This window comes from Melozone crissalis, unplaced genomic scaffold (assembly GCF_028551555.1).
Source record: "Melozone crissalis strain CALT ecotype California unplaced genomic scaffold, PUWL_Pcris_2 ptg000132l_1, whole genome shotgun sequence".
Taxonomy (NCBI): Eukaryota; Metazoa; Chordata; class Aves; order Passeriformes; family Passerellidae; genus Melozone; species Melozone crissalis.
This window is the reverse complement of record NW_026535905.1, coordinates 859,550-886,608: the sequence shown is the minus strand read 5'-3', so window position 1 is coordinate 886,608 and position 27,059 is coordinate 859,550. Positions and strand designations below refer to the sequence as shown.

Below are 27,059 nucleotides of genomic sequence, written 5' to 3'. Positions count from 1 at the left end.
TTCCATAAAACACACAAGTGCTGAGGGCAGTGCTGAAGCTTTTGGGGTTTTTTTGAACACGAGATAATGTCTGGATTTCAAAACACTGTGGTGGTTTAGAAATGAAGGCTGAAGGCTCCTGCAGAGAGGTGGAAGGAGCTGCCCTGCACACCCATGGCTGCCTTCGGCACGCTGGAGCCCTCAGAACCTCGGAAAGAAACGGTCCTGCCAAAAGCTGCTCCTGCTGAAGCAGGTTTCACCATTTTTAGAAGCACTGCCAATACCAAGGCATCAAACCAGAGCCTTTGCCTGTACCTGTCTCGCTACCCCCGGAACAATCAAACGCTATTGTTAAATCCCTGGGTGTATTAGAGCAGCCCAGGACTGCCCTGAGGCGCAGAACCCAAATCCCAAGGGATCCTCTTGGCTCCAGCAGGGGTTCAGGGCGGGATTTCCCAGAGGTGCCAGGCAGCTGGAGAACCTCCCTGTCCCCCTCTGCTGACTGAGGTGTGCTCCACAAAATGCTGCACTTTAATTATGCAACTACACAGAGCTGCACGACCCAGCTCTGGAGTTTTGCAGAGACAGAGACACAAACCCTGCTGCTGGCACCGCCTCCCTCCCTGGCTGAACTCTGGAGCCACGTGCAGGGAGAGAAGTTTTCTCAAACCTTCCAAGAACATCAGTAAAGCAGCCCTGGTTATGAGCTTCATTCGCTTTGTGCTCATTAAAGCACAGCAGCTTCCCCTTGGTGCTGCGCTGGATCAGACAGCGCCGAACCTGCCTCTCTCTCTGTGGGTACACAAATGTGCTTTTCCCTTTGTCCTGCAAAACAAATCCTAACAGAAAAGTGTTTCTTTTAAAACTAAATGGAATTAAGTGCCAATTACCAGTTAATGATAGTCTAAAGATAACAGTTCAGATCTGTTTAATCCCACAATAAACTGACTGCAGAGCTGAAACTGGTTAGGTTTCAGCTTTTGTTTTGACTCAGAAAGAAACTACCAGTTGATTAAAAATCCTAAATTATCTCAAGCATGAACTCCACAATTGAAAATGCTCCTGAGCTTCCCTCCCTGCTCACGAGGAGGCCAACACACCTCAGTTCCCCTGCCCACCTTCTCATCACAGCTCTGAATGCACGAGGAAGGGTTTTGGAGGTTTTACACATATTTATTAATTACCTCTTCTTTAAGAAAAGAAGATGGACTTTTCCCCTACTTCTCTGTCCCTTCATAAACTGTTTGGATCACAGATAACAGAACATATTTAGCCTACCTGGAATGACAGTACTGTTCAGTTTGGATGATATAAAGCTATTTTTCACTGAAAGGAATATGTTTGTTTTCAAAGCTGTCTGAAATACAGACAACAACTGAAGGTAAAAAACCAGGTAAAATACACACTAACTAACATCATTCATTGCATTTTGTGCCCACATTCTTGCTAGAGTGAGACTTCTTCTCACAGCCCCTCTTTGCAACAGGAAAGAACAGAGCAGTTCTGAGGGTTAAATCAGAAACAACAGCTTTCCATTTCTTTTTATATTTGTCTGTTCCTGTATGCCTTTTTTGAGCAGTTTAATACCCTTCAGAAGCTCAAAAAATTGCTCTGCCAAAAAAAAAAAAAAAAAGGCTTAAGCATTTTTAGAAGCACTGGATATACTAGGGCTTCAAACCAGAGTGTTTGCCTGTACTTGGGGCTTCTCTCTGTGAGCTCTGTAATTCTCCAAAAAGCAGCAACTGATCCTGTAGTGAAGGCTGAACTCTGTGATACCCTGGCACCTCCTAGTTCAGTTCTTTGCTAAAATGCATTGAAAAATACATAATGGAAAAATACAAGTGCTGTAATTTAATCTGGGCTGGAAATCCCTGCTCCAGACACATCTCTCCTCCAGCACCCCAATGAACACACAGGGGACAGATGAGGAACAGCTTCCACGGCAGACTTGTAACGCTGTTGTGTCACTTACAGCGCTTAGATTATTTGAACAAAATTGCTTTTTAGTTAATCACAGAAGAAAAACTCAATAGAGTTTAGAAAAGGAAAAAATGGGAATAATTTAAGAAGGTAGCAAAGTTCCCTGCAGCCGTCCTTGGCATGGGCAGCACCTTAAAAATGGGTGAGAAGCTAGAGCCATTCAAGGAGAAACTAGTTTCATTTTGTTTGAAGTAGAAATTCCCTACACCAACTAAGCAAACATCCTCATCCCTTCAATAACCCAAACACTTGAAGCCAAAGTAACAAAGCAAACAAACATTTTCAACAATTTCTTCATTTCTTGCATTGGCATGTCTGGGGCACCCAGAATTTTCTGGTAGCACTAGGAAGTATTGTTTCCTATTTTGTAGCAGTGAAGAATCTAGAAAGAAAATTTTAGACCCATGAGAAGATCCACATAATTTGTCTCCAAACATACAAACTTCACCAAGTATACAGAACTACCTGCCCTACACAGTCATATAAACAGACAATCATATGAAGTGTTGGATATGTCAGAAAAAGAAAGAAGTCATAAAAAAAAATCAGATTTAACACTAAGACATGCACAAAATTAAAAAGGTAAAGAATGGATTAATGACAGGGATAATGATATAAGAATAAAAATTAATCACTGAAAAGAAAACAATTTTTTGGGAAAAAATCTTTGCAGAGCACCATGCAGTACCAAAGTGTTCCCAAAGTGACATCCACAGTGCCTTGCTAAGCACCTTTTCCATTCTCTTCAATCCAGCACCAACTCTTCCTACTATGAATATTAAATATCCATGGATATCCTTCAGATACCCATAAGTAGTAACAGTGTTGCTGTCAATAATAAGAGGATAGCATTAATATACAAAAAATGGATTTCCATTACGAAATATTATGAGTATTGTGTTTAAATATTTGTGTCTAGAAAGACTGGACTTCAGTCTTTTTTAAAAAATAAAAATGGTTGCAATGAAAAAAGAAGAAAATTTCTATATCCCAATATTTAAGACCTGCCATTTGCTTATACAGCCACAGATAAATCAAGAGACACTAAACATGTCAGAAGTTAAGCTATCCCCCTCATTTTCCTCAAACTGGTTTTAGTCAAGTTCTCATTTGAAAATTGTCCAGTCCCTCCCTTTGCTGAGTGCAGTACATTTTGAATGTGACATTTCCCCAGCCCCCACAAGAGGAAATCCCATCTCAAAAGGGTAAATTCATTCTCCAGAAGTGACTGCATCTGAAAAGATCAAACTGTCCTGTTGGTCCACTGGGCTTTCGGGGCGAGGAAGAGTGAAACACCTAAAATTTACAGCACCAGTAAACAAAAACAACTGCAATCTACATTAAATGGCTCACTAGAGCACGTAACACTGCAGAGAAATGGGATTTTACAAGGGTACAGAGGAGTAGATTTTCCATATTTGAAGAGTCAACCAAAAGGGATGGGGGAAGAAGAGCAGATAGTCATGGCATGAGGCAATAGGAATGGTACATGAAAATATCTGAGGTTTACTATGCTGATTTGCAATTTTTTATTCATTAGCTAGATGTTATTACAATGGAAATATCTGCTTATAATTTTGTTTAGTGCAGTTGAAGCTCTTAAAAAAGAAGAAAGAGAGGGGAGAGAATTGTCTGTCAGAGAAGGAGAATAAGAACTCAGAGCCTGTGCTTAAGATAACATCTGTGGTCTCAATAAAATATGTAAACCAACTTGCTATGGCCCATGGTGATCTAGCCATGCCAAAACTTTTCTTCAAGGGACCATCAACAGAGTAATGTGAAGAAACTTAGTGATTTAAAAAAGAAAATACTCATTTACAAAACAGTTTCTGGTTTTAATGAAGCTGAAGATTAGAAACTGCCTCGCATTACCTATTACTTACACAAAACAGTGCTGCTGAATTGGAAAATCCAAGCAAACAGGGATTGCATTAAATGAACTAAAGCTGTTTGCAGCTCCCTTGAAGGCTGTACAAGAAAGGAACCTGTCTGTAGGAACCTCTCACCTCAGGCACGGTGGGAGACGAGCACAGAGTGAGAACCAAAGGTGGCCTCTGCAATCCAGCTCAGACTCAAATGCTTTAAGGCTTCTGACACCCAGGAAACCCAGAAGCCTCAGCTGCTGAGGGCTGGGAAATCCCACATGGGCAGAAAACATTTTTATTTCATTTTCACTGCTACACTTTTATTGATTTTCTGTGGGTTTGAACAGATACATTTCTTTTGATATTACTCAACCAACCAGTGTCAAAATATATAATTGAAGGTGTTGTATATGTGTAGAAAATGCACATTTGAGCAGACTGACAGAAAAAGTAAAAGGTTCATTTGCTCTGGGCTTACATGAATTGCTGCAGTTGGATCTTCACTGTTTCTTCCCTGTTTTTAGCAGAAGCACAGAACTGACATCAGTGAAACAATGGAAACATTGACTGGGGAGGATGAACAGGTGATATCCATTTTTCCTTCAGTCTCCAGTCAAAGAGAACATTCTGTTTTTTCAGGGAACAGCTGACATGGCTGATGAGGCCGTGGTGGGTCACAGAAGGTTGCACTGGCCATTGGGGAACACAGAATGGCCAGGATCATCACCAAATATTGATATAATTACTACACATAATGGAAAAACCTGAAAGGTTTAGAATTTCATGACATTCTGTAGATGGCCCTGGGATTAACATCTCCTTGAAGATGAGATTTGAAGAAGAACATGAAGAAGAAATCACTGTTAGGAAAATTCCGTCCAGTCCTCAGTGGAAAGAACCAGAGTGCATCTCACAGACAGTCCAGAGATCCAGCCTTATCCAAAGAAGTCAAGCTACCATTAATCTCGAAATTTAAAAACATCTTTAAGCTTTTATTTATCCTGGTTGATAGGATTATTTTTTTAAAATAAATAACTTAGTGTACTAACACACAGAAACTAGACCAGGAGCTGAGCTGCACACGAGGCTGGATGAATCATTATTAAAATTAAATCTTGCTGATAGTCCTGGATCACCACACATCCTCATCCATGGGCAGCTGGGACTGGCCAGGATGCACAGCTCAGGCACCAGGGTACCCCAGACTCACCCACAGCAGCAGCCACAGACAGCTCTGTCATCTCCAGGTACGTTATGGATTTATCCACTTTATCATCTCAGATGTCCTGAGAACAGCTGGATCATCTAGAGCTCAGAGAACATGCTACAGTTTCCTTGAAAACACCGAGTATCTACCAAACCTAGGTGATTTACACATAATGGCAGAATTCAGGTGATTTAAAATGTTAATTGGTAATTTGTGGAAATATGTCCTGTTGAAAACACAACTAAAGATATGCAGTTCTGTCTTCTAATTATATTCCTTCCTTTAGTCTGTTATATTTTACATATCTTTTATATTCTCACACAACAATGGATTTGCTGTTTCTGGAAAAACATGTAAGTGCATCTTCTTTCAGCTCATGAGAGCACACTGAGTTATATTGTCATCTCACCTGAGACCACAAGAAAAAACACCCTACCACCAGTTTTTAATGTAAAGGTTAAGATACATTTGCTCTCAAGCTCATTCTATTAAACTTTTTTCCCCTGATTAATGGTTAACTGGCAATAAGCTTGCACTTTTTTAGTGATATTTATTGCAGATTACAAGCATCACGCTGAGAAGCACATATGCAATAAGGTTTATTTCTATTTTCATGCTATTCCTTGCCAAAAACACACGGTGAAACCCATCTGTTGTATTTCCCTTCTGAGGTTAGACAAGAAAAGGAGACTCTACACAGCACTCTGTCACTGCAAACAATATTGATTAGAGCAGAGTTTGGAGATGGAATCCAAAGTGCTTACTCAGAGCAGGCATTCTGCCTCAGTGATGCACACAGATAAAAATGTATATAAAATATGACATAATCGAAGAAATAATGACCAGGGGAACGCAGCTCTGGAGCCTGAGATAAGGACCAAAGTAGAAGCTGAACCATCAGAGAATTGTTTCTGTACATTTGCTCACACGTTCCTTCAAACATGCAATTTTTTGTACCACTGTTTTTTTCATTTGTGCCAATTTAAGAAATGAAGTCTATCTGAAAAAGTGAGGAATACTTGGGAGCCCTGCTTTTGTGCCTTGAGTAAAGGATGCAAGTGCTCTGGTGGGGCATGCACGCTGCATTGTTTGTCGCTTTCTCACAGAACACAGACACTGTCCCTCTCTGCAGATGGCCAGCCTTCACAATGTTTTAACTGTACTCATTTCCTCACTCCAGACACAAGAAATGTTCTTCCTTTTATCTGTCAAGGAAATTCATGCAACACATAATTCAATGCTAATTTAGTGTGTGAAGGAGAATAAGTAATGAGGATGTTGGGAAAATCAGCTGAGAGGATGCAAGTGGATTGTGATACACAGAGGAAGAAAGGGCACCAAAATATCAGACATAAATGGGAACAAAAATATCTGACACACCACTTAATTTGAAGGGAACGGGGGCAGGCAGACACACAAGAACGGCTTTATGCTGACTACACAGGGAAATATTTCACAATTGGAGACGTTCTTGTATCTAGGAACACATGGGCATACAAACCATAACTGAAACATGCAACTGTACCCCCAGACAAGAGACTGAGCTCCACGAGAAAATGAATGTGTAACATACAAGGATATAAATTAAAATATAAACAATTCAGCTTCAACACCAAATTTTGAAAAGTTGTTTGCAGCGTGGACACAGAGATCAACAGGACTGCACAACTTCAGTACATAGGCATAAAAAACCATATTTTTCTTTGCCCCCCTCTGAAAAGTAAACACCCACATGGCTTTTTAGGAGTTGGCATTCAGAGCTCCAGAAACTAATGTCCTCAATATTAAAAATGCTGCACAGTGGACAGCCTAAGACACATTTCAGCTTCTAAATGCTCTCTCATCAGGAATGAGTGACTTTTATTGTAAAGATACAGAAACAGAGCCAACAGGGTAGCATTCAAGAATGACAGCTCTCCCATCTAAACCTCAGATCCAGGGAAGTTGATCTGGGTCCTTTTCAGGCTCAGATCCTTCCTACCACCCAAAGAACCTCAAGGAGGTGTGTAATCCAAAGTACAAGTTCCTTTACAATGGACTAGAAATGATAGAAACTTCCAGATCGTGTCCTCTCAAGTAAAACCTTAGATAATTTAATTTATAGATGACCTGTCCTCTTCCACTCATGATCTCGCTGGCTTAACTGTGGCTCATCACATTGCTGTAAAATTCAGGCACAGAACTCTGAACTCAGGCCAGAAATAAAAAGTTCATACAGCAAATCTCCACAGAATTTGTTAAACCTTCTTCTGTGGATGGGAGTTAAAAGGTTCTGTGCCCAAGGGTGCTCAGCTTGTGCCACCTCACTGAAACAGCACCATGGTTCTGGCAACGCAGACATCAAACAGCACCTTGGAAAACCCCAAAATTTTGTATTAGTGTAATGTTTCAATGTGCATTAGTGTAATATTATCAACAACAATATTTCAAAAAATTTTGTATTCATGTAATTTTTCAACAATTATTTCTCATTGAGAGATATGCCATCTCTCAACGAGAGATTACATTTCAATAAACCAGAAAGTTGCTCACTGGCTGGGGAGGAGGTTCCTTTAAGTAGGAATGTTTGTTTTAATTTATTTGACTACCAAGTTCAACAAAAATTCTCCTGTTATCACATAGATGTTTGAGGGAAGGCCAAAGCAAACAGTTTTAACAGCTTCATTCTATGCATCTTCACATCTCTCTGTAGCTCTATTACTTCTTGGACTGACATTAAAGGCTCCATCAGACATGCCAAAGTTTGCCAGACATTTCCCCATTCTTCCCTCACCTTTATCAGTGCAGTAGAAAGATGTTGTTCTTCAAAAACAAAACCACAAGTCAACACAATGCTGTATTTGCACAGCCTACAGACACATCATGTAGGATTTACACATTTAGGGGTATAAGGAATGCTTGGCACAGACACAGACTTGTAATTGAGACCATCCCCAGGACTATTAAAGTGATCTAGAAATGACACAGCACCCCCTTTTATTTGTAGCTGCCTGTTAGTTAATGTCTGCTAATTAATGTTTGCATCACTGCCCCTATTTCAGGGCAGATCCCCAGTTCAATGCAATTTTCTGGTAATTACATTTTCAATTCTTTTTTTTAAGTGATAAATCTCATCGTAGTGAAGCTGTACCTGCCTTATCCATACCCAAATCTCTGGCTGTGTACAAAGATCACTTCCATAACGTACTGGATGCAGTCCAAACCTGAGAAATTACTTCTATGTACTCACTCTCAAACATGTTGGAAATCTTGGAGAAGTGTAGTAAAGTGGTTCTGGTAACTGTGTAACTAAAGCAATAAAATCAACACAGTATTTTTACTATTTGTTTAGTAACAGGACTCGACAAATATAGAGCACTGTAACAGCAAACTAAAATCCACTTATATTTTTATTGCTCCTGCTTCAAAAATAAGAAATAAAAGACACCACTCATAAAATTCTGGTAATTAGACATAAGTTTTTTTCATTTTTTGGATGTAGTTCATATAACTGCTGCTACAAGTTAGACACTTCATGAGGTAACATTTAAATTTAAAAAAAAAAAAAGCCCTGTACTAACAGAACCAGTTTGTTTTTAAGACCATTTTGCATTCCTGCACACTGGCAGCAGAAATGTATCTGTGGTTTCCATCTGGAAACTCCCGCGGATGAAGGAATCTGTCCTTTATGCATGATAAAATCTCGTGACACAGCAAAATATTGCTGCTGCAGTGTCCTCAAGGTGCACCCTTCAGAGAGTCCTGTGAGCTCGCTCACCACTGTGCAATAATCCATTAGGTAAAAATCATTTACATGCACAAAACCAGCTCAGCTGCTGAATCATGAAGTGTATAATAATCATGTGCTATAGCTTTTTCACTTGATAATGCTATTATTTTTCTCTCAAATTTGCTCTGTAAATATGTTTCAATTATTCTTTAATACAGACAGTTGCTTGAATAGGCAAATTATGAAACACTAAGTAGCGCTGTTCTGTAATAACTTGTGGGGGTTTTATTAAACCATATACAGACTTCTCACCTTGCTGTAAAACCAGCAGTGAGTTCGGCCTCAGCCAGGCGAGCGCTATCATCCTTTCACACACAGGGAAACAACTACAGGGAGAAATTGCTGCCACAAGGACTCTGCTCCTCGTTCTGATCTCCTGCACCTTTAATCACACACCTCACCACTTGTGGGCAGCTGCTCACACACGCATCTGTTCCACGAATCGACCCCATGTTGTGCATTACTGCAACTAAGGGAGCTTTTTATTGTTTTATATCCTTTGTATCTCTTTCTTTGAATACTTCAGCCGTACTGAGCTAAACAAAAAAAGCCCTGAACAGAGATCTCTAAAATTAATCTTTTTTACAACACTTACAGAATGGATATTTGAATTTGTGATTATTTCTTGTGCTGCCAGGGCTAATGGGAAGCATGAGGAAGCACAGCAGCAGGTACCTGAGGCTGTGGACACTCACGGGCTGGGCTATGGACTGTCACTACAGTGCGCAGTGCAGCTCTAATTTCTGACTCCAGTCATGAGGCTGAAAGCCTCAAAGAACTGAAGGACCCTCCAAAGTTCTGCTGATTTCAGGCAAGGAAGACAGAAGCCTTCCACAACCAAGGGTGCAAGAAAAGCTTGCCATGGGCTCAGACCAAAGATTTATCTTGCTAAATAGTGGATGTTTTGGTTTTTTCCCCCTGCTGCTAAGATTCAGGGAAAGAACAGTGAGAGAAAGAAGATGAAAAAAGGGCAAGACTGTATTTCAGCATCTCTCCCTGCCACCAGCAATTTGCCATTCAAGAGCTCTATCAATCACAATTGTTTCAGCAAACCCAGTGGATTTTTCTTCCACGAACCTATTCACTCTTTCAACCTTCCTGAAACTTCAGTAACCTAAAATATCCTGCAGTAGAGCTTCATAACTCTCCTGATGTGTGGAGAAACATTTCCTACACCTACATGCAGCACGGTGCCTGCTGGTTATGGCTTTGAGAACAGAAACAGGCTTGCCAAGGTAACAGGAGAGGGGTTTTGGACTCCTGTGCAGGAAGCAGGACACTGTTCTCAATCCTAGGGCTGAAGAGAATATTTTAAGTGCCACACTTCCATTAAAGCAGGTCAAAATCTTCTTTATTCCCAGACAGGGACGTGATGTTCTGACTATCAACAGCACGGAGTGCAGTTCTGAGTCAGGTACCTTTCAAGCACGGCTCATTCAGGCTTTTGCAAGGAGAAATGCGAGTGCTCCCCACCCCTGCTTGCCAGCTGGATCCACACACAGCCATGGAGAAGATCACAAACCTCAGGCAAGTCCTGAGCTGCCTCCTAAAGGCTCTCAACCCCAAGAGCCCTCCCCGAGCTCCCAGGTGTGCCACTCACAGCTTGGCTACCTGGGGAAGGCACCTTCAAATCGCACCAGCACACCTCAAAAATCCTGAGTGCACGGCTTACTTGGTTAGGAGCTCTCATCTTCACAGCCCGCCAGCTGCCTGAATTCTTGTTTCCCTCATTGCACTGGTGCAGGCCACAACAGGCAGCCCAACAGTGTCGGTGCAGGCTGCAGCTACAAGAGCAGTCATCAATCTGCTGTCAGTGATTTATGATTTAATTATGATATCATGGACAGCACTGTGTCCCTGAAACATGAGGTTAGAATGGTTTTTCCCTTATTATGAAATACAGTAAAAAATATGAAAATTGGAACTAGAGGGAGATAAAGTAGCCAGAGAAAATGAGAGCTGAGGAGTTTCCCAATGACCTGGTTCAGCTGACAGCTCCCCACGCTTATGCTCAGTTGCTACACAAAGCTTTTATGGTATTTTGCAGTTTGTTATCCAGCATAATAAAACTTCTGTAAATGCATTTTTTCCACATCACTTCTGAATTGACTGACACCAAATTCAGTGAATGACACCCTGGTTTACCACGCAATCTTTTCTCCCACTTTATTTTCAACCAGACAAATGTTTTTAGAGAAGATACTGTCATATTTGAAAAACATAAAACTGGGGAGGATTATAGCCAAGCTTCCCAGAAGCTGAGTTCTGAAAACATCCCATCCAGCTTACTCTAAATGCTTCCATCAAATTTCCTGCCATTTAAAAGATATGCTAATCTCAAGCATTAATGGAACATCTTCAAATGGTGAGTGCATCTTAAAATAACCTTACCAACTGCTGAAACCTCAAGTCTGGATACATTTTTGTCTCAGCAGCAGCTATGCTGATCCTCTTCTTACTGATAACATCATATGACCAATATTATTCTTAAATAAACCTAGAAAGAAAAGCTTTAACTTACCCTTACCTTCTATGGAGGCTACAGAAAACCTTTCAGCAAGTAAAACAACCAAATCAGTGCTGCTCAGCTGAGCTAAATATTAAAAGATATTTCCTTGTACTCGACTAGGAACTTGACTGTTGTCGTGAACAACATCTTTTACAATAAAATTAGCACCACAGGTCACAAGAGATGACGGAGCAGGTGCAGCTGAACACTCAACCAATGCTTGAAGGTAACTGGTTCAAGGACCTGGTATTTTAGGTGTCATAAAAGAGAAAATATTGGCAACAGTGTCAGCATCTCTTCATTTATTGATGACTATTTCTTAAATGGTCATCAGTAGATGAATATCGGAGTGGGGTTTTTTTGAAATCAACTCCTTTTTTCCAGTTTACACTTTCTTACCAAGTTAGTTTTTATTTCCTCAACCCACAATACTTTAATGCTATTGAAAGGACATAATTTAATTGAAATATAATTGATTAAAAAGGAAATATATCATTAATAGAAACCACAAAAAGCATTATGCATATATCGATGGGGAGAACAAGGTCATCTGGTTTTGGATGTACAATCATTAGGCATTACTGCCAGTCTACAGCTCAGATTGTACTCTAATGTCAAGGATATGATGATATCTTCAATGTGCTTCTATGTATAATTTTAGCTTTCCCTGCCTCCCCCTGCTCTGTCCTTCACAGCCAAGGAATGCTGCATAGAATAACTCCTCTAGAACTTTACAGCTTTCAGTACAATTACCTAAAATATGAGGTCCCAACAGTTTTGCCAAAAAAACTTTGTTTGTATCAATTTGTAAACTCCTTTACATCAATTCAAATTTGTAAACCCCTTTACATCAATAGCAACATAGTCCAGCTACATTAAGTATAAATTCATGGACTTTGTACCAATCATGAAAACTCTGCTTCTACTGTTTTATGAAGTCTTTATTTAAAAGGCAGTTTAAGGTTTATAAAACCACGGGCATCTGTAAACCTGGCAGCCTAAGTCAGGGTCTGTCCCATGCCTCAGCTACATTTGAAAACTTAAAAAAAATTTAAAAGCCACCAATACTGCAGAAGGAAGGGAGGAGTATTCAGGAGCCTTTTAAATTAACTGCAACTAATAAATCAACCTCCTTTTATGCTGGATGTAATGTAGTTCAATTGTAACACCAAATTAAAGAGAGATTCTCAACAGAAAACATACCTCTGTGCTCATGGAGAAATGCTGATAAGCCTTTAATTTCTGTACCTTGTGGCAGTTCTGGTCTATGGAATTGCTGCAAAGAGGCAAAGAATTCAGAGCCCAGCTTTGATAACACAACCAGCTCTGCCACACTCGGGCATCAGGAAGAAAAAGAGAGAGCAGATATTAACTGCATCCAGAGCAGGGAACTGCACAAGGGACACAAAAAGAATGGACGCACCATGAGGCACATCAGAGGTCACAGCTACTCCAGACTGAGGAGTCAGGGGCAGGAATGACTAACTACCTGTTTGAACATGCTTTTTAAATTAAATACCTCATTTTTGAGTAATCTGTGTTGTGTATGTGAAGTCACATATACTCAAAATGAGTTTTAAGAGATGCATGAAGTTATTGAAAATAAGTACTCCAAAATGTAATAGTGGTCTCTTGTATGTGCCAGCTGGGCTCAGTTAGAACAATTCTTAGTTCAAATCTTTCCTGTTAAATTGAACATTCATAATTGACTTCTACAGAGTGAGGCTAAGCTACTTTCTTTAACTTTGAACTCTGTCTTCCTATCAGAAAAATATGTCAAATGTTATCAATGCAAAAGGATTAACCTGCCTGTAAGATAAAGCAAGTTTAAGCTAAGTTACCAGTCTGCCTTTTAAATCATTTTAAAAGCGAGCTTTTAAAACTGCATAAAATCCAAGGTTTTTATCTAGAAAATTCCACCAAACTTTATTCAGCAAATATGGTTTCCAGTTAGATGGAAATTTCCAGGAGCTATAAGTCAATCATGGCTCAGGAAAGACCACAGCTTGTATCCAACAAGCTGACATGAAAACCCCATTGGTATTTCTTTTAAAAAGGAAGAATCCACAATTTCAAGGCAGGGCAGGAGTGTTTTTCATGAGTGATCCCTTAGTAAACTGGTAAATAATTTTAAACTATGTCGAGAGCTATGATTTTTAGGAACATATTTGCAGGTGCTTCCATTCATAAAAGACTAATGCAAATAAAATCGAAGTGAATGGAGCAGAGTTGAACATTAAATTTAAAAATTAACATTTAATGCTAATGAATTTCAGTGGAAATCCACTTGTGTATCACCAAGCAAAAAAAAAAAAAAAAAAAAAGTATCACAAAGAATAATTTAAGAAACATCAGAAAACCAGGAATGAAACAAAAATTATTTTATTCCCTCATTAGAAAAGAGAAGCAGAAAAACAAAGACAATGAGCCTCAGAATTGCAGGGGAAAAGGCAGCTAAAGACCACACACATCAGATGCACCGGTGCCTTTCTGGAGCTGCTGGAAATTTCCTTCCCCAACTATTTCAGGATACAGTCCTGTTATTGATTACTGTAATCACAAGGAACCTATAAAATAACCACTGATTTATGGTTAACACAGATAAAAGGAAGCACTAAAAAACTAAAACATTCTTCACTGGATGTTTGCAGCTCTGGAATGAACTTCCTTTCACTTCCCTCCATTGACATCTTGGATAGGGGCAAAACTCACCCAATCATCTCACATTATGAGAGGTTTCAAAGACTGACACACAAAAATTAAACAGGAAAGGATTTGGTAAACTTTAAGATTATATTAACAAACATTTCAGAATTCTAGTGAAGGATTAGGTACCAAGGAAAGTTCAAACCAAGTTAGCATCCCTTTCAAAAACATCACAATTTAATTTTATTCAGATACAGCTAAGAGATAAGGGAAGAAGGAAGAAAACATGGTCTGGAGGTATGATACACTGCTTTTAGAAATATTTATTTTAGGGCAAGTTTCTTATGAGACCAGAGGGGAGGTGTCAAGGACATGAACAGCCCGGTGATGGGGGCACTCACCTCAAAGAGAAGAACAGTCCATAGTTTTAAATCTCCTTCCAAAACTTACACACACGGAAGCACTGGGAACAGAGAAGCTTGAATTTCCCTTTCTGAGTCACTACTGAGCTTAGGTATCCCTTTTTTTCCCCTGACACAATGAGTTGAGCTTGCATTACATAGACAGCAGCGAACAACACAGAAAGGGTAACAAACCTCTTCAAAAAAGCAATCAGCTTTGGATTGGTGATAACCCGGAACAGAAAGTTTCCCTGATCCTGGGAACACAGCTTCAGCTATTGAGGAGCCACTGCTGGGAGCAGTGCTTGGAGAACCAACTTCAAGGGAGGGAACATGATTTGGGTCTGGTGATGCACATCTCTCCCTTGGCCAAGGAGTAGTGAGGTGGCATTTCTTATTTCTGTCTGCAATAGCTAAGCACCTTTCAGACAGATTTTCAAAGGAAGCCAGGCTCACCTAACTGTGCCTGTCCATCTACCCACTGGGCCCTCCATAATTAAATCTTTAACTCACCGGCAAATTTCAGCCAAAAGCTGCCAGTAGTCAAGGAGAATTTAAAAAAGGGCAGCAGATGAGAAGGCAGACACAAATGAGAGGCTGTGGCCTGTGAAAGGCTCCAGTAGGACATCAGCAGTAATCCCTTCTTGCATGACACCTGCCAGTCTCCAGACACGGCCTCATCAGCACACAGGCAGCTGGGAGAGGCGCTGGGACCTGCTCTGCACATGAATTTCTGCAGCAAAGCACCTCCTTCTGTGCCTCCCTCCTTCTGTGCCTCCCTCCTTTCCTTCTGTGCCTCCCTCCTTTCCTTCTGTGCCTCCCTCCTTCTGTGCCTCCCTCCTTTCCTTCTGTGCCTCCCTCCTTTCCTTCTGTGCCTCCCTCCTTCTGTGCCTCCCTCCTTCCCTTCTGTGCCTCCCTCCTTCTGTGCCTCCCTCCTTCCCTTCTGTGCCTCCCTCCTTTCCTTCTGTGCCTCCCTCCTTTCCTTCTGTGCCTCCCTCCTTCTGTGCCTCCCTCCTTTCCTTCTGTGCCTCCCTCCTTCTGTGCCTCCCTCCTTCCCTTCTGTGCCTCCCTCCTTTCCTTCTGTGCCTCCCTCCTTTCCTTCTGTGCCTCCCTCCTTCTGTGCCTCCCTCCTTCTGTGCCTCCCTCCTTTCCTTCTGTGCCTCCCTCCTTTCCTTCTGTGCCTCCCTCCTTCTGTGCCTCCCTCCTTCCCTTCTGTGCCTCCCTCCTTCTGTGCCTCCCTCCTTCTGTGCCTCCCTCCTTTCCTTCTGTGCCTCCCTCCTTTCCTTCTGTGCCTCCCTCCTTCTGCAGAGCAGGCTCCAGGTGCCCGTGCTGCCGGTGAGGCTTCTGCTGGCTCCACGTCTGCCTCCAAAAAGCTCCTTCAGTTTGGGGATCCTGCCTTGTCTTTGTTTGAGGACCCTGCATTTGTCCCTAAACGCACACCAAACTGCTCAAATCTGCAAGAGGAAAGAAAATTCAGAAGGTCAGGACTTGGAGCAAGCTGGTGTCATGGAAGGGGTCCCTGCCCATGGCAGAGGGGTTGGGATGACAGGATCACTGGGGTCCCTTCCAAGCCATCCTGGGATTCTGTGATCTTTAAAGTGTGCAGTGGACTTGCATTTCATCCACGAAGCACAAAGGGATTTCGAGGTGCTGATGATTCTGGATGGGTTTTGAAGCAGTGAGAAGCCTGCCTTTCCTGTAACTCCTGACTTTGGGTGCCTCCATCCCTTTGCAGATCTGGACTGAGCACGTTGCTAGGCTGCCAACAACTGCCAGGCAACAAACCACAGCACACACATTGAGGCCACGCTTACAATGCAATATATTGAGCATGTTTTATTGTTAAGAAATCAATAATCTGCATTGCCATAATAAAATGTAAAATGTGATTATGTTTTTCCCAGGGGGTAGAAAAAAAATAAGAATAAAAAAATCTGTACATCATTTTTATTGCCTTTCCAAAGTAAAACTTATACATTCATTCTTCAATCTGTTATAAAATCAAATTAATTTCCACTATTAATGAACAAAACCTCTCTCATTGCACATGTAATCAAGAGTGATACTACTTCTTTCTGAGCTCCTTTTATTCATTGCCCCACCAAATTATTAAAACAAAGCAGTTACTATGGCAACTAATTAATTCTCTGCATTATTATATTGTTTCTAAACATCACTGTCGACTCACTCTGACTTACATGCCCTAAATTCCAGTTCGAAATTCTAAACTTGTGTCTTGTTTGTCAGAAAAGCCCTTTACAATCTATGCATTGATGCAGATAAGGACAGCTAGAGCGCAGCTGCTTTTGTTTATTGCAAGCAGCAGAAACTGCTCCTGGATGATCCGAGTTTGATAAATTGCTGATGCCTGCACGGAAGGCAAGGGCAGCACTCGGGGAACAAGGCTGGCAGCCTGTGGGGCACTGCACACACGGGCAAACACGACCGTCTGCAGGTTAGCTACGCTCACAACAGCAACCAGAAATGACTGGCAGATGTTGTGGAAATCAGGCAACACCTGCCTAAGTGGTATTTGATACCCAGGAAAAAACCACACGCGTGTGACTGATGCAATCTTCAAGACAGAAAGGAACAGCAGGGAACAAGAAATGGTGATAAAATTGCCTGGGAAAAAGTTTTCTTAGCACTTAATAAAACTATTTCTTCTAATGTGCACTCCTTGACAAAAAGAGGCATTTATCGAGTATTTAATTAAAACTTATAATTATTCTTGATTACCTATTAGCAGGAGTCATAGTCTAATTGTATTTGAGTGTCATTATCTAGCACACAAGGAAACTTTCTGACAAATACAGGTAGGATCAAAAGAATAAAGAGCCTTTACTCTTCATCATTTGCTCTCCTACTGCCATTGCCTGTAATTTTCGTGTCTTTTTTTGCTGTGTCTCCAGTTAATTGGCAGAATGAAAGGTTTGAAAATTCAGTGCATGGGAGGATACTTTGAAAAATAAGCATCAGGGGAAAGAGAAACATGAATAATTTTTAACAGCTAACTTCTGGCTTTAAAAAAACATCCCAAATACATCTGCTCAAAGTCACAAGCAATTTAAATTTAGTTCTCATAGGAAAGGGTGGAAGAAGGAACCTTTTTATTTAGGTATCTGAGCAGGGCCACAAACCACTGCAGAGTTCTGCATCTCCAGTGGTACCAAAGGCTGTGTTCTCACCTGCAGCAAGTGCCAGGCATTTCCACAATTAGCAAAGCCTCATGTTTTAAAGGGATTCCAAGAGTATTACAACAGCCTGCTGCTATTTACATCCCAGAACATCTCTGACTGTTTTCTGTCACAGACAGAGAAGAGGCAGAGGCAGCTTTTTTTCCCTAACCTGGTACCTGAGTTCACAAGAGCAACAAGATAAAACAGAGTTCCTAACTGCAAATGAGCTGTCCACCAGAGCACAGGGACCTCTCTGATGAGGAGGGACAGCTCTGCTGGGCGCTCCCTCCATGCAATCCCTCCTGTCCAATTCAGCACTGCCCTCCTGCAATGAGGACACGAGGATGTGTGCCCTGAGCAGAAGCCTCCAGCACTAAAACACTGTCTCCACTTTTATCGTCTTGTTTCCACTTGCATAATAGCACCCCCATCCTGACTGCACTAAGGGAGGAAACAAAATAAAATCCTTTTTTGCATCTCAGACTGCACTTCCCTGAGGATGGGAACTGCCTCTGTGAAGCTGAACGTGACTGCTTTAATTAGATGAATATGTAAATTTTTAGTATGTTTACCTAGACACTTAATCTTTGTACAGTTCAGTTTTGCAGAGCACAGTGCAAAGCAGCATCAGAGCATCTCCCCTGACCCCAGGCAGAAATAAGAACGTACCACCATCAAGTACTTAAGACTTCTAAAGCTTCTAAAATTTTTACCAGCCACGTATCTGCACTGTATAAAAGCTAAATATCTAGCCTGAAAATATTTTTATTAATAGAAGAATAGGAGAATAAATTCTCAGGAGATTATTCAGGAATCAGAGGATGAGGTGTGGTTATGTACTGGATTCTGACTCAAGTATCTGACATTACAAATACAATTAATCCAACCCTGTAAAACCAGTGTCGTGCTGTATTATTTTCTGTATTTAACACTGTGTGTGACACTAGCATTCAGGGAAACTATTTTGACTTTACTGCAGTGTCAAGATGCAGCTTTCTGGATGGATCACAGCTGAACACAGCTGCTGTCGTAACCAAGTGTGTTTTATTTTAAGTGTATTTTATTTCAATATACCAGTCAAAATGTGACAACACAGATAAAATGCATGATGCTGGACACCACAAAATGGCAGTTTTTCTTTACAGCATTCATAACTTAAATCAGTGACATGAACATTTCAGCAAAACTTTAAAATCTCAGATTCTTTTCTCCATAGATTTTCCGCCACAAATTTTCCTACTGAAGCCATGATTTCCATTAGCGGCTACTGCTTGGTATCACTTAGAGCAAAAGGGGCTTCCAAGGCAATTCCCTTTCCATACAACTTGCAACACCTCTGCAATACTGTAATGCTTGAGTGGATGCAAATCCAAAGCCTGTGCAGGCGAAGACTGAGATGCAGGTTACTGCAGGAAGCCAAAGGAAAGCTAAAACCCCTTTGCACTGCGAACACTGATATAAAGGACAAAGCCAAAAACCAAACACGAGCCTGTGCATAAGCATTTCAACTCTAATTCTAATGAGATAAAGGATGCTTTTGCAGTAGGGTAAACGTAACCCAAATACACAGATCATTTTCCTTTGGAAAGAGGCAAAAAATCTTGTTGTGCTGAGATTCCTGGTAGCACCATTTGTTATTTTATTATTTTAAAGTCAACTTATCTTAGTCCTTAGAATATGCTCCCTGTTCTTTGAAGGCAACTTTTATCTAATTCTCTCTATTACCACATGTTCAAAAATGCTTTCAAAGTTTTTACAAGCAATACACAGAAAAATAGTATTGTATGGTTAAAACATGCTTGTATACAATGCACCAAAGTGCATTTTTATATTAAAACACTTGTAGCTGAATGTAAATTGGTTTACTTATAGAATATTCTTCTATAGGTTTTCCATAGAAAACTCTGCTTGCTTAAACACTTCCATTTGCTACACTTGAAAGGTTTGGTGGCTCTTCCTGCAGAAAGATTTTGTAGTTTTAACTATCTAATTCCTAATTTAATTTATACTGGATTGCTACAGAGGAAAGGAATTTACTCCAGTTCAAATGCTTATGTATTTGCTGAAGGCACTTAAGGTTAGAAAATCACATTTTTGCAAAGGTTAATTGGTACTTTATAAAGGAGCTACTTTGACTTAGGAAACAAATGATAAAATATTAGGAATCTTTTAGCTCCCTCTGCTGCCCTAATCCTTCACTAAGCCACCTTCTGAGGTCTGTCAGACACCAGGAAACGAGGCAGCCCATTAATCCCTTTTTAAGAAACATTTGGCATATTAAGTGTGCCCAGTACAAATATCAGTACACAGGAACTCCATAAAGTACTGTTTGATTTACCACTGCCTGTGCATTTTATTATTTCCTTTCTTTCTCCAGTATCTCTACAAGTGAAACAATGAAGAACATGTTCAAATTTGCCTGTGAAGAGAACTGCAGCTCTTGTTCTCCAAAGAACTTGAGATCTGCAATTCCCACTTAGAGAAAGAGCAAAGGGCACTCACTGCCTGCAAACATTTATTCCTCCTTCTTCTTATTTACAAATCAACTCACATGGAACAGACCAAGTTCAGTAAAAGTGCTTTTTGAAATTCAGGGAAAGCCCTGACCAAGCCATCTTCTCATTAACAGAAGAAAACTCAACTGCCCCTGCAAGGGGTCAAATCCCAGTTTACACAAAGCAGATAAGATCCACCAATGGTCATGAAGAAATACTTGGTATTTCTCAACCTGGTACTTCCCACTAGTGAAAAAGCCAAGCTATTACACACACAAGCAAAAGAAATCAGGAAAGTGAATGCATTTTTCTTTTAATTAAGTCACTCTTTATTACAAGATTTCTCTATCAATTTGGGAGGACAACCGAATTCAATTCGTATCTGATTTTTTTCCCTTTGCATTCCTCCTGAAACCATCAACATATTCCACATCTACTACAAACTGAAGATTCATCTTATTAAATCTCAAGCAGCAAAAAGAAGCTCTGAAAACACAGATGTTTCCTTATAAAGAAAGAAAGCCCAGGCCATATCCTTGAAAAGAAACTATTCATTTATCATGCACTTTTACTGTCCTTCAAAGTGCATCACACTTGGGTATTTGCCACTGATCAAACCTTCCCAAAGAAAGGCTGCCCTTCATAAAAGCAAAGACGAGAGATTTTATCTGAAATTTCAGAAATTCATCCCATTAATATGCACTTTCTTTTCCAATTTATGATCCTGGCCAACTCTTTATTTCTTAGGTAATAAAGCATTACTGTTAAAATAGCTGAAACTCATTGCAACTTTTCTTCTGGGCACTTTTAAAAAGATGAAGCAACATGCACATATAAAGAATAACATTAACACTAGTGCTGAAAAAAAAAAAATTAGGAAATGATTGAGCATTCTGAGTGCTAAGATGCTTTTTGCTTTATCAACACCAGAAGAAAAAAAACAAAACAAAACAAAAAGCCAAAAAAACATCCACACCTGTCTGGGGACAGAGAGGGTCTTCCCAGACTTGTACCCGGCACATGCTGCTGCCTTTGCTGTGCAAATATCACACGAGGTGCTCTGGGAAGAACTCGCCTAATTGGGAAAGTCCTCTGAATATTCCAGTAACATTTCCAGCATTGTGCTGTGCTTTCATCCCTAATACCTGTGCAAACAAGCAGGAAGAAATGAGAGAAGCCCCTTTCCTCCTCCCCCAGTGTTCCCTAAAGCTTGGAAAGCCACCAAAAGCAGTGTATAATAAATATATAGTGCTGAGGCAGCCAAAACAATGTACTTAAAAATAATTCCCAGTGTTCAGCAAGCCCCTTGACAGACAATCCAGCCATTCCCCCTGCCTGCAGCACCTTCTGTTCCTTCATCTATCAGCACCCAGCAAATGCAGGAGGGGTCAGACAGCCCAAGGGAACTGCCAAGCAATGGTCAGTAAAACATACACCAATTTAATTAAGGATTTCTAGAATATAAGCAAATAAACAGCATTGTTTACAGTTTGTTACAATATAAAGCACAATAATACCTTAATTAGAGATAACAACTTTTCAAAATGCCAAAAACATTTTGAATTTTTCAAATTATCCACAAAATGAACACATTTTATTTTTGCACTGTGACACTTCCAACTGTTCTGCCAAATGTATACTTCTGTAATTATGCTTTGCAATCACCAGCATCACCGGAGAGGGGGACAAAGAACAATATAATCAGTAACTAATTAATCCTTCACACGTCGTGGTACCATTCATCTCCAAGGGAAGAATCCTAAATGTCATTTTACAAATTGTGAAGTGAGTTTAATATTAGCATCTCAGAGTGCCTCGAATCATGTCCTGATGCCACAGCATAATTCACAGCTAGTGGTGGAAGTTAGAAACCAGAATTTAATACCTGGCTTTTTTAAGGGACAGCCTTCAATGGCAGAACATTGAAATGTGCACCAAAAATATGACTGCAAACAGCTTTGGGATTAGAAGCAAATATTCAATTTTATATTTAAGAAATCATCAAAGGGAATCATGGGTACCTCAGAGACAAAATCATTTACTGAGCTCCATTAAGCTTCATTATATTCAAGAATTCATGAAAAAACACATAGTTAGTAGTAGTTAGCAAGTTATTGCAGCCTATTTTAAAGTGAACTTGCAATAGAAATAAAGTGCATCTTCAAAGTATTCTCTTCTAAGAGAAAGTTCCAGAGAAGAAAGCAATGCACAAACTGATGGACAGAAAAGCTGACCAAGAAGATAAACCACCTTTAATAGTTCTACAGCTCACTACATTCCCTAAGCTTTGTAAAACATCACACAAATTTGTAAAATATAAAATATTTAGGTTGTGTTATGAAAGGCACATATATCAGAGAACAATTCTGCATAATTGATTTTTAAACCTGAACAAGACCATATGTAGAAAAAAAGCCATTATAAAACAAACCAACCCCCTAGTTTTTATCCCTTTTTACACTCTTTGAAATCATCATCAGGGAAATGTGTTTACAAGCCTCAAAGAACATTTGAACACACAGACACACAGGAGCAGAACACAGTTCCAACACTTGGGAGCCAAACTGGGTTCCCACAGCTGTTAAATGTCAGGCATGTTTCCATACCTGCTGTTTTACCCCATGTTTCCACACCTGTTGTTTTACCCCATGTTTCCACACCTGTTGTTTTACCCCATGTTTCCATACCTGCTGTTTTACCCCATGTTTCCATACCTGCTGTTTTACCCCATGTTTCCACACCTGCTGTTTTACCCCATGTTTCCACACCTGTTGTTTTACCCCATGTTTCCATACCTGTTGTTTTACCCCATGTTTCCACACCTGTTGTTTTACCCCATGTTTCCACACCTGCTGTTTTACCCCATGTTTCCATACCTGCTGTTTTACCCCATGTTTCCGCACCTGTTGTTTTACCCCATGTTTCCATACCTGCTGTTTTACCCCATGTTTCCGCACCTGTTGTTTTACCCCATGTTTCCACACCTGCTGTTTTACCCCATGTTTCCACACCTGCTGTTTTACCCCATGTTTCCACACCTGTTGTTTTACCCCATGTTTCCATACCTGCTGTTTTACCCCATGATTTCACACCTGCTGTGTTACCCCATGTTTCCATACCTGCTGTTTTACCCCATGTTTCCACACCTGCTGTTTTACCCCATGATTCCACACCTGTTGTTTTACCCCATGTTTCCACACCTGCTGTTTTACCCCATGTTTCCACACCTGCTGTTTTACCCCATGTTTCCACACCTGTTGTTTTACCCCATGTTTCCATACCTGCTGTTTTACCCCATGATTTCACACCTGCTGTGTTACCCCATGTTTCCATACCTGCTGTTTTACCCCATGTTTCCACACCTGCTGTTTTACCCCATGATTCCACACCTGTTGTTTTACCCCATGTTTCCACACCTGCTGTTTTACCCCATGATTCCACACCTGCTGTGTTACCCCATGTTTCCACACCTGCTGTGTTACCCCATGTTTCCATACCTGTTGTTTTACCCCATGTTTCCACACCTGCTGTGTTACCCCATGTTTCCACACCTGTTGTTTTACCCCATGATTTCACACCTGCTGTTTTACCCCATGTTTCCATACCTGCTGTTTTACCCCATGATTCCACACCTGTTGTTTTACCCCATGTTTCCATACCTGCTGTTTTACCCCATGTTTCCACACCTGCTGTTTTACCCCATGTTTCCACACCTGTTGTTTTACCCCATGTTTCCACACCTGCTGTTTTACCCCATGTTTCCACACCTGCTGTTTTACCCCATGATTCCACACCTGTTGTTTTACCCCATGTTTCCACACCTGCTGTTTTACCCCATGTTTCCATACCTGCTGTTTTACCCCATGATTCCACACCTGTTGTTTTACCCCATGTTTCCACACCTGTTGTTTTACCCCATGATTCCACACCTGTTGTTTTACCCCATGTTTCCACACCTGCTGTGTTACCCCATGTTTCCACACCTGTTGTTTTACCCCATGATTTCACACCTGCTGTTTTACCCCATGTTTCCATACCTGTTGTTTTACCCCATGATTCCACACCTGTTGTTTTACCCCATGTTTCCATACCTGCTGTTTTACCCCATGTTTCCACACCTGCTGTTTTACCCCATGTTTCCACACCTGCTGTTTTACCCCATGTTTCCATACCTGCTGTTTTACCCCATGATTCCACACCTGTTGTTTTACCCCATGTTTCCACACCTGCTGTTTTACCCCATGTTTCCATACCTGCTGTGTTACCCCATGTTTCCACACCTGCTGTTTTACTCCATGTTTCCATACCTGCTGTTTTCCCCCCTCTCCTCCTGATCATTTTCTGCCTGGCCTTCCCACTCTATTTTCCCAACCTGGCTGTTTGGTAAATGGGATTAAGGAAGCAGAGAGGTGGCTGAAAACCCCTTTTTTTCTACATCACTTTTCAAGTGGATCAGTTCCCTCCACTGCATGGCCAAGCAGATTTGACCACAGGATGGATGCAGTGAATTGTGCAGGGCAGGGAACACAAGCCAGACAAAAGAGCATCACTGGATGTGGGCACAAAGCCTGGGGGAAGCCACTGCTGTTTCAGTCCCAGTGGCTGCTGCTCTGTTCCTCTGTCCCTGGCAATGCTCCTTCCCACATCATCACAGACTTTTGGCCTCTCAGGTTGTTCTGTTGCTCAACAGAATCAGCCCATCAGGAGGCTGAGATTGCAGTGATGGGCTGAGCTGCTCTAACTGCTGGCTGCCATCAAAAGGGACAGCTTTGTCATTCTTCACACCTTGCTGATTCAGCTAACACAGGCCAAAAGACAAGAAGTTAATATTCTCTATTTTTTCTTGAAGAGTTGGATACAGAAACTGTGGGATGGGGAACTGAGACTGGGAGCAGAGAAGAGGAGCATGCACACTCCTAGGTCAGTTCTAGCTGATCTAACAGCAGAGATGCACAGAAAGTGGGGCAGCCTGCCCAATTTCATCATCCTCTGCAGTCAGCTCCCCATTTCTCTGAGCAGGGATCAGTCTCCAGTGAGCAGGTTCTGGCCCCTTGGCCAAGCAGTCCAGGTGGGACACAGTTACAGCCTGGACCTGGCAACCATGGCTGGGCTTGGCCAGTTTTGGAACACTGACAAGGAGATTCATCACCCAAAGCAAATGCGGAGCTGCACCCTTTGATATCTGGATGAAATGTCCCTTTCTCTGGCTGTGTTAGGCTAAACAGTCCCAGCAACCCCACTGAGCTTTTCCAGCTGCCCCTTCCAGGCAACTGCTCTGTCAGCTGAGCAGTGACCTGGACTGAGGAATTTACCTATGGAAAATGTGCCAAGGAAAGGTTTTAGTACAAATCAACTTCTCAATATAGCTCTTGGTAGAGTCACACTCACATTGGCACAAAGAAAGGGTAAAAATCCATTGCCAGGGACTCCTCACACAACACAGCTGCTGGGAAAGGGTCTCAAGACCAACATGTGGAGGAGGCAAAGGTTTCACCCCCAGTTCACATCCTTAGCCATGATGCAGAGACCACGTGCCCACCAGTCTGTACTCTGTCTCCCATTGTGTCAAAAAGAAATTAACTATTCCCTTGCCTTTTCATGAGAAACTAACATTTTAATATAAAAATTCATTTAGTCCAGACCATTCATTAAAAACAGTACAACTTATTCCACAACCTGCTTTCATACCAGCTCTAAAAACCTTTTGGAGAAAAGAGCAAGAATATGCAATTCATCATTTGTGACCTGAGGTAAAATGAGAGATCCAAATGATTACAAGTCCTTTCACTAGAATCCACACTATTTTTATTAATACTCATTTAGCATTTGGGAGTCTCCTGCAATTTTTGTTTTGTTTTCATCTGACTTTTCACTTCCTTTCAAGGATCAGATACAAGCTGTTAAATCACCCTGCATGAGGCAAGCCTGTAGAGGGAGACTCCTGAGAGCACTATGTGGTCATCTTGCCCTTTTGAAATTGTTGTTTTATATAAGCTCACAGTTTTTACAGTGTTTGGGTAGAATGTTGTAAAATGCTAAGATGAAAGCCAACTCAACTCTAGAATAGGTCACAGACTAGTTTCTCTTCTTTGTCTGGATCAGTTTCCACCCAAAAACCAGTATTTGTGCACATTCAATATTACCTCAACAGCAACTACAACTCAATTAAAAATACACAGAACGACCCAGAGCAAATATCAGTATTCCACAAAACTAACACAATTAACATTAGAAATTGAAATGTCCAACCTTCAAATATGCGATCCAGACGTTGCCGCTTCACTTTGTGTTTGTCCATGAGAGACACAAAAGTGGAAGCTCAAAGAACGTCCCCACACAGCTTGGAGATGCTCTTCTCACACCAGGCAGAAATGCTCAGTCTTTTATAAGCTGTGAACAGAAAGACAAACTTTAAAATGCATCATTTCTGGCACCTTTGTCCACATGATCTGGAGATGACCTCCATGTAATTCAAAGAATTAAAAATCTTCACAAAGTTCTTAAACCATATTAGGTAAACCGGTATTTATTTCACAGTAAACTGTCCTGTTTGCTGTGAAATAAATATCAGTTTACCTAGTATGATTTAAGTCGAGTTGTGCCCTGTCAAAAGCACAGGGCACAACTCGGACCAAACAGTGTGGAAATGTTCCAGGACAGCTGCTGTTCTCTGCATTTTCACTTCAAATACTTTTCTGCTCTTCCAATGAGCAAACCACCAACAAATGCAGGCACCTTAGGCAGGCACAGTTCCATATTCCTATAAATTGACAGAAGCAAGTTCACCTGAGATGAAACTGGAAAGCCACAACTTTGCATCACAAAGCTCACAGTGAGAGGAAATACTTCTTTCACTGCTAACATCCAGGCTCTTGCTGATAATGAAATCCAGAGTTTCAGCCTGGAAGTTGAAGGAAGCCAAGCCAAGGGGCAGAGACACACCCTGGTGACAAGAGGGAATGCCAACATCTCTATCAAGCAAATGGCATTGGGAGCAGTTTCTGCATGACCAGGCACAGCTCTCTGGCA

The 27,059-nt window shown here is 41.1% G+C and overlaps 1 protein-coding gene across 2 annotated transcripts in view; it reads right to left on the bottom strand.

Annotated features, from left to right (window-relative positions):
* The window catches only part of CTBP1 (C-terminal binding protein 1), a 189,332-nt gene extending 162,915 nt beyond the window's left edge, over nt 1–26,417 (bottom strand). Inside the window, exon 1 of one of the 2 annotated variants that reach the window (XM_054293190.1) lies at nt 26,280–26,417. In XM_054293190.1, the coding sequence (XP_054149165.1) occupies nt 26,280–26,328 (49 nt within the window). In that variant the 5' untranslated portion in view covers nt 26,329–26,417. The remainder of the gene's footprint in view (nt 1–26,279) is intronic. The other variant, XM_054293189.1, reaches the window with a different exon arrangement.
* Nucleotides 26,418–27,059: the final 642 nt, after the last annotated feature.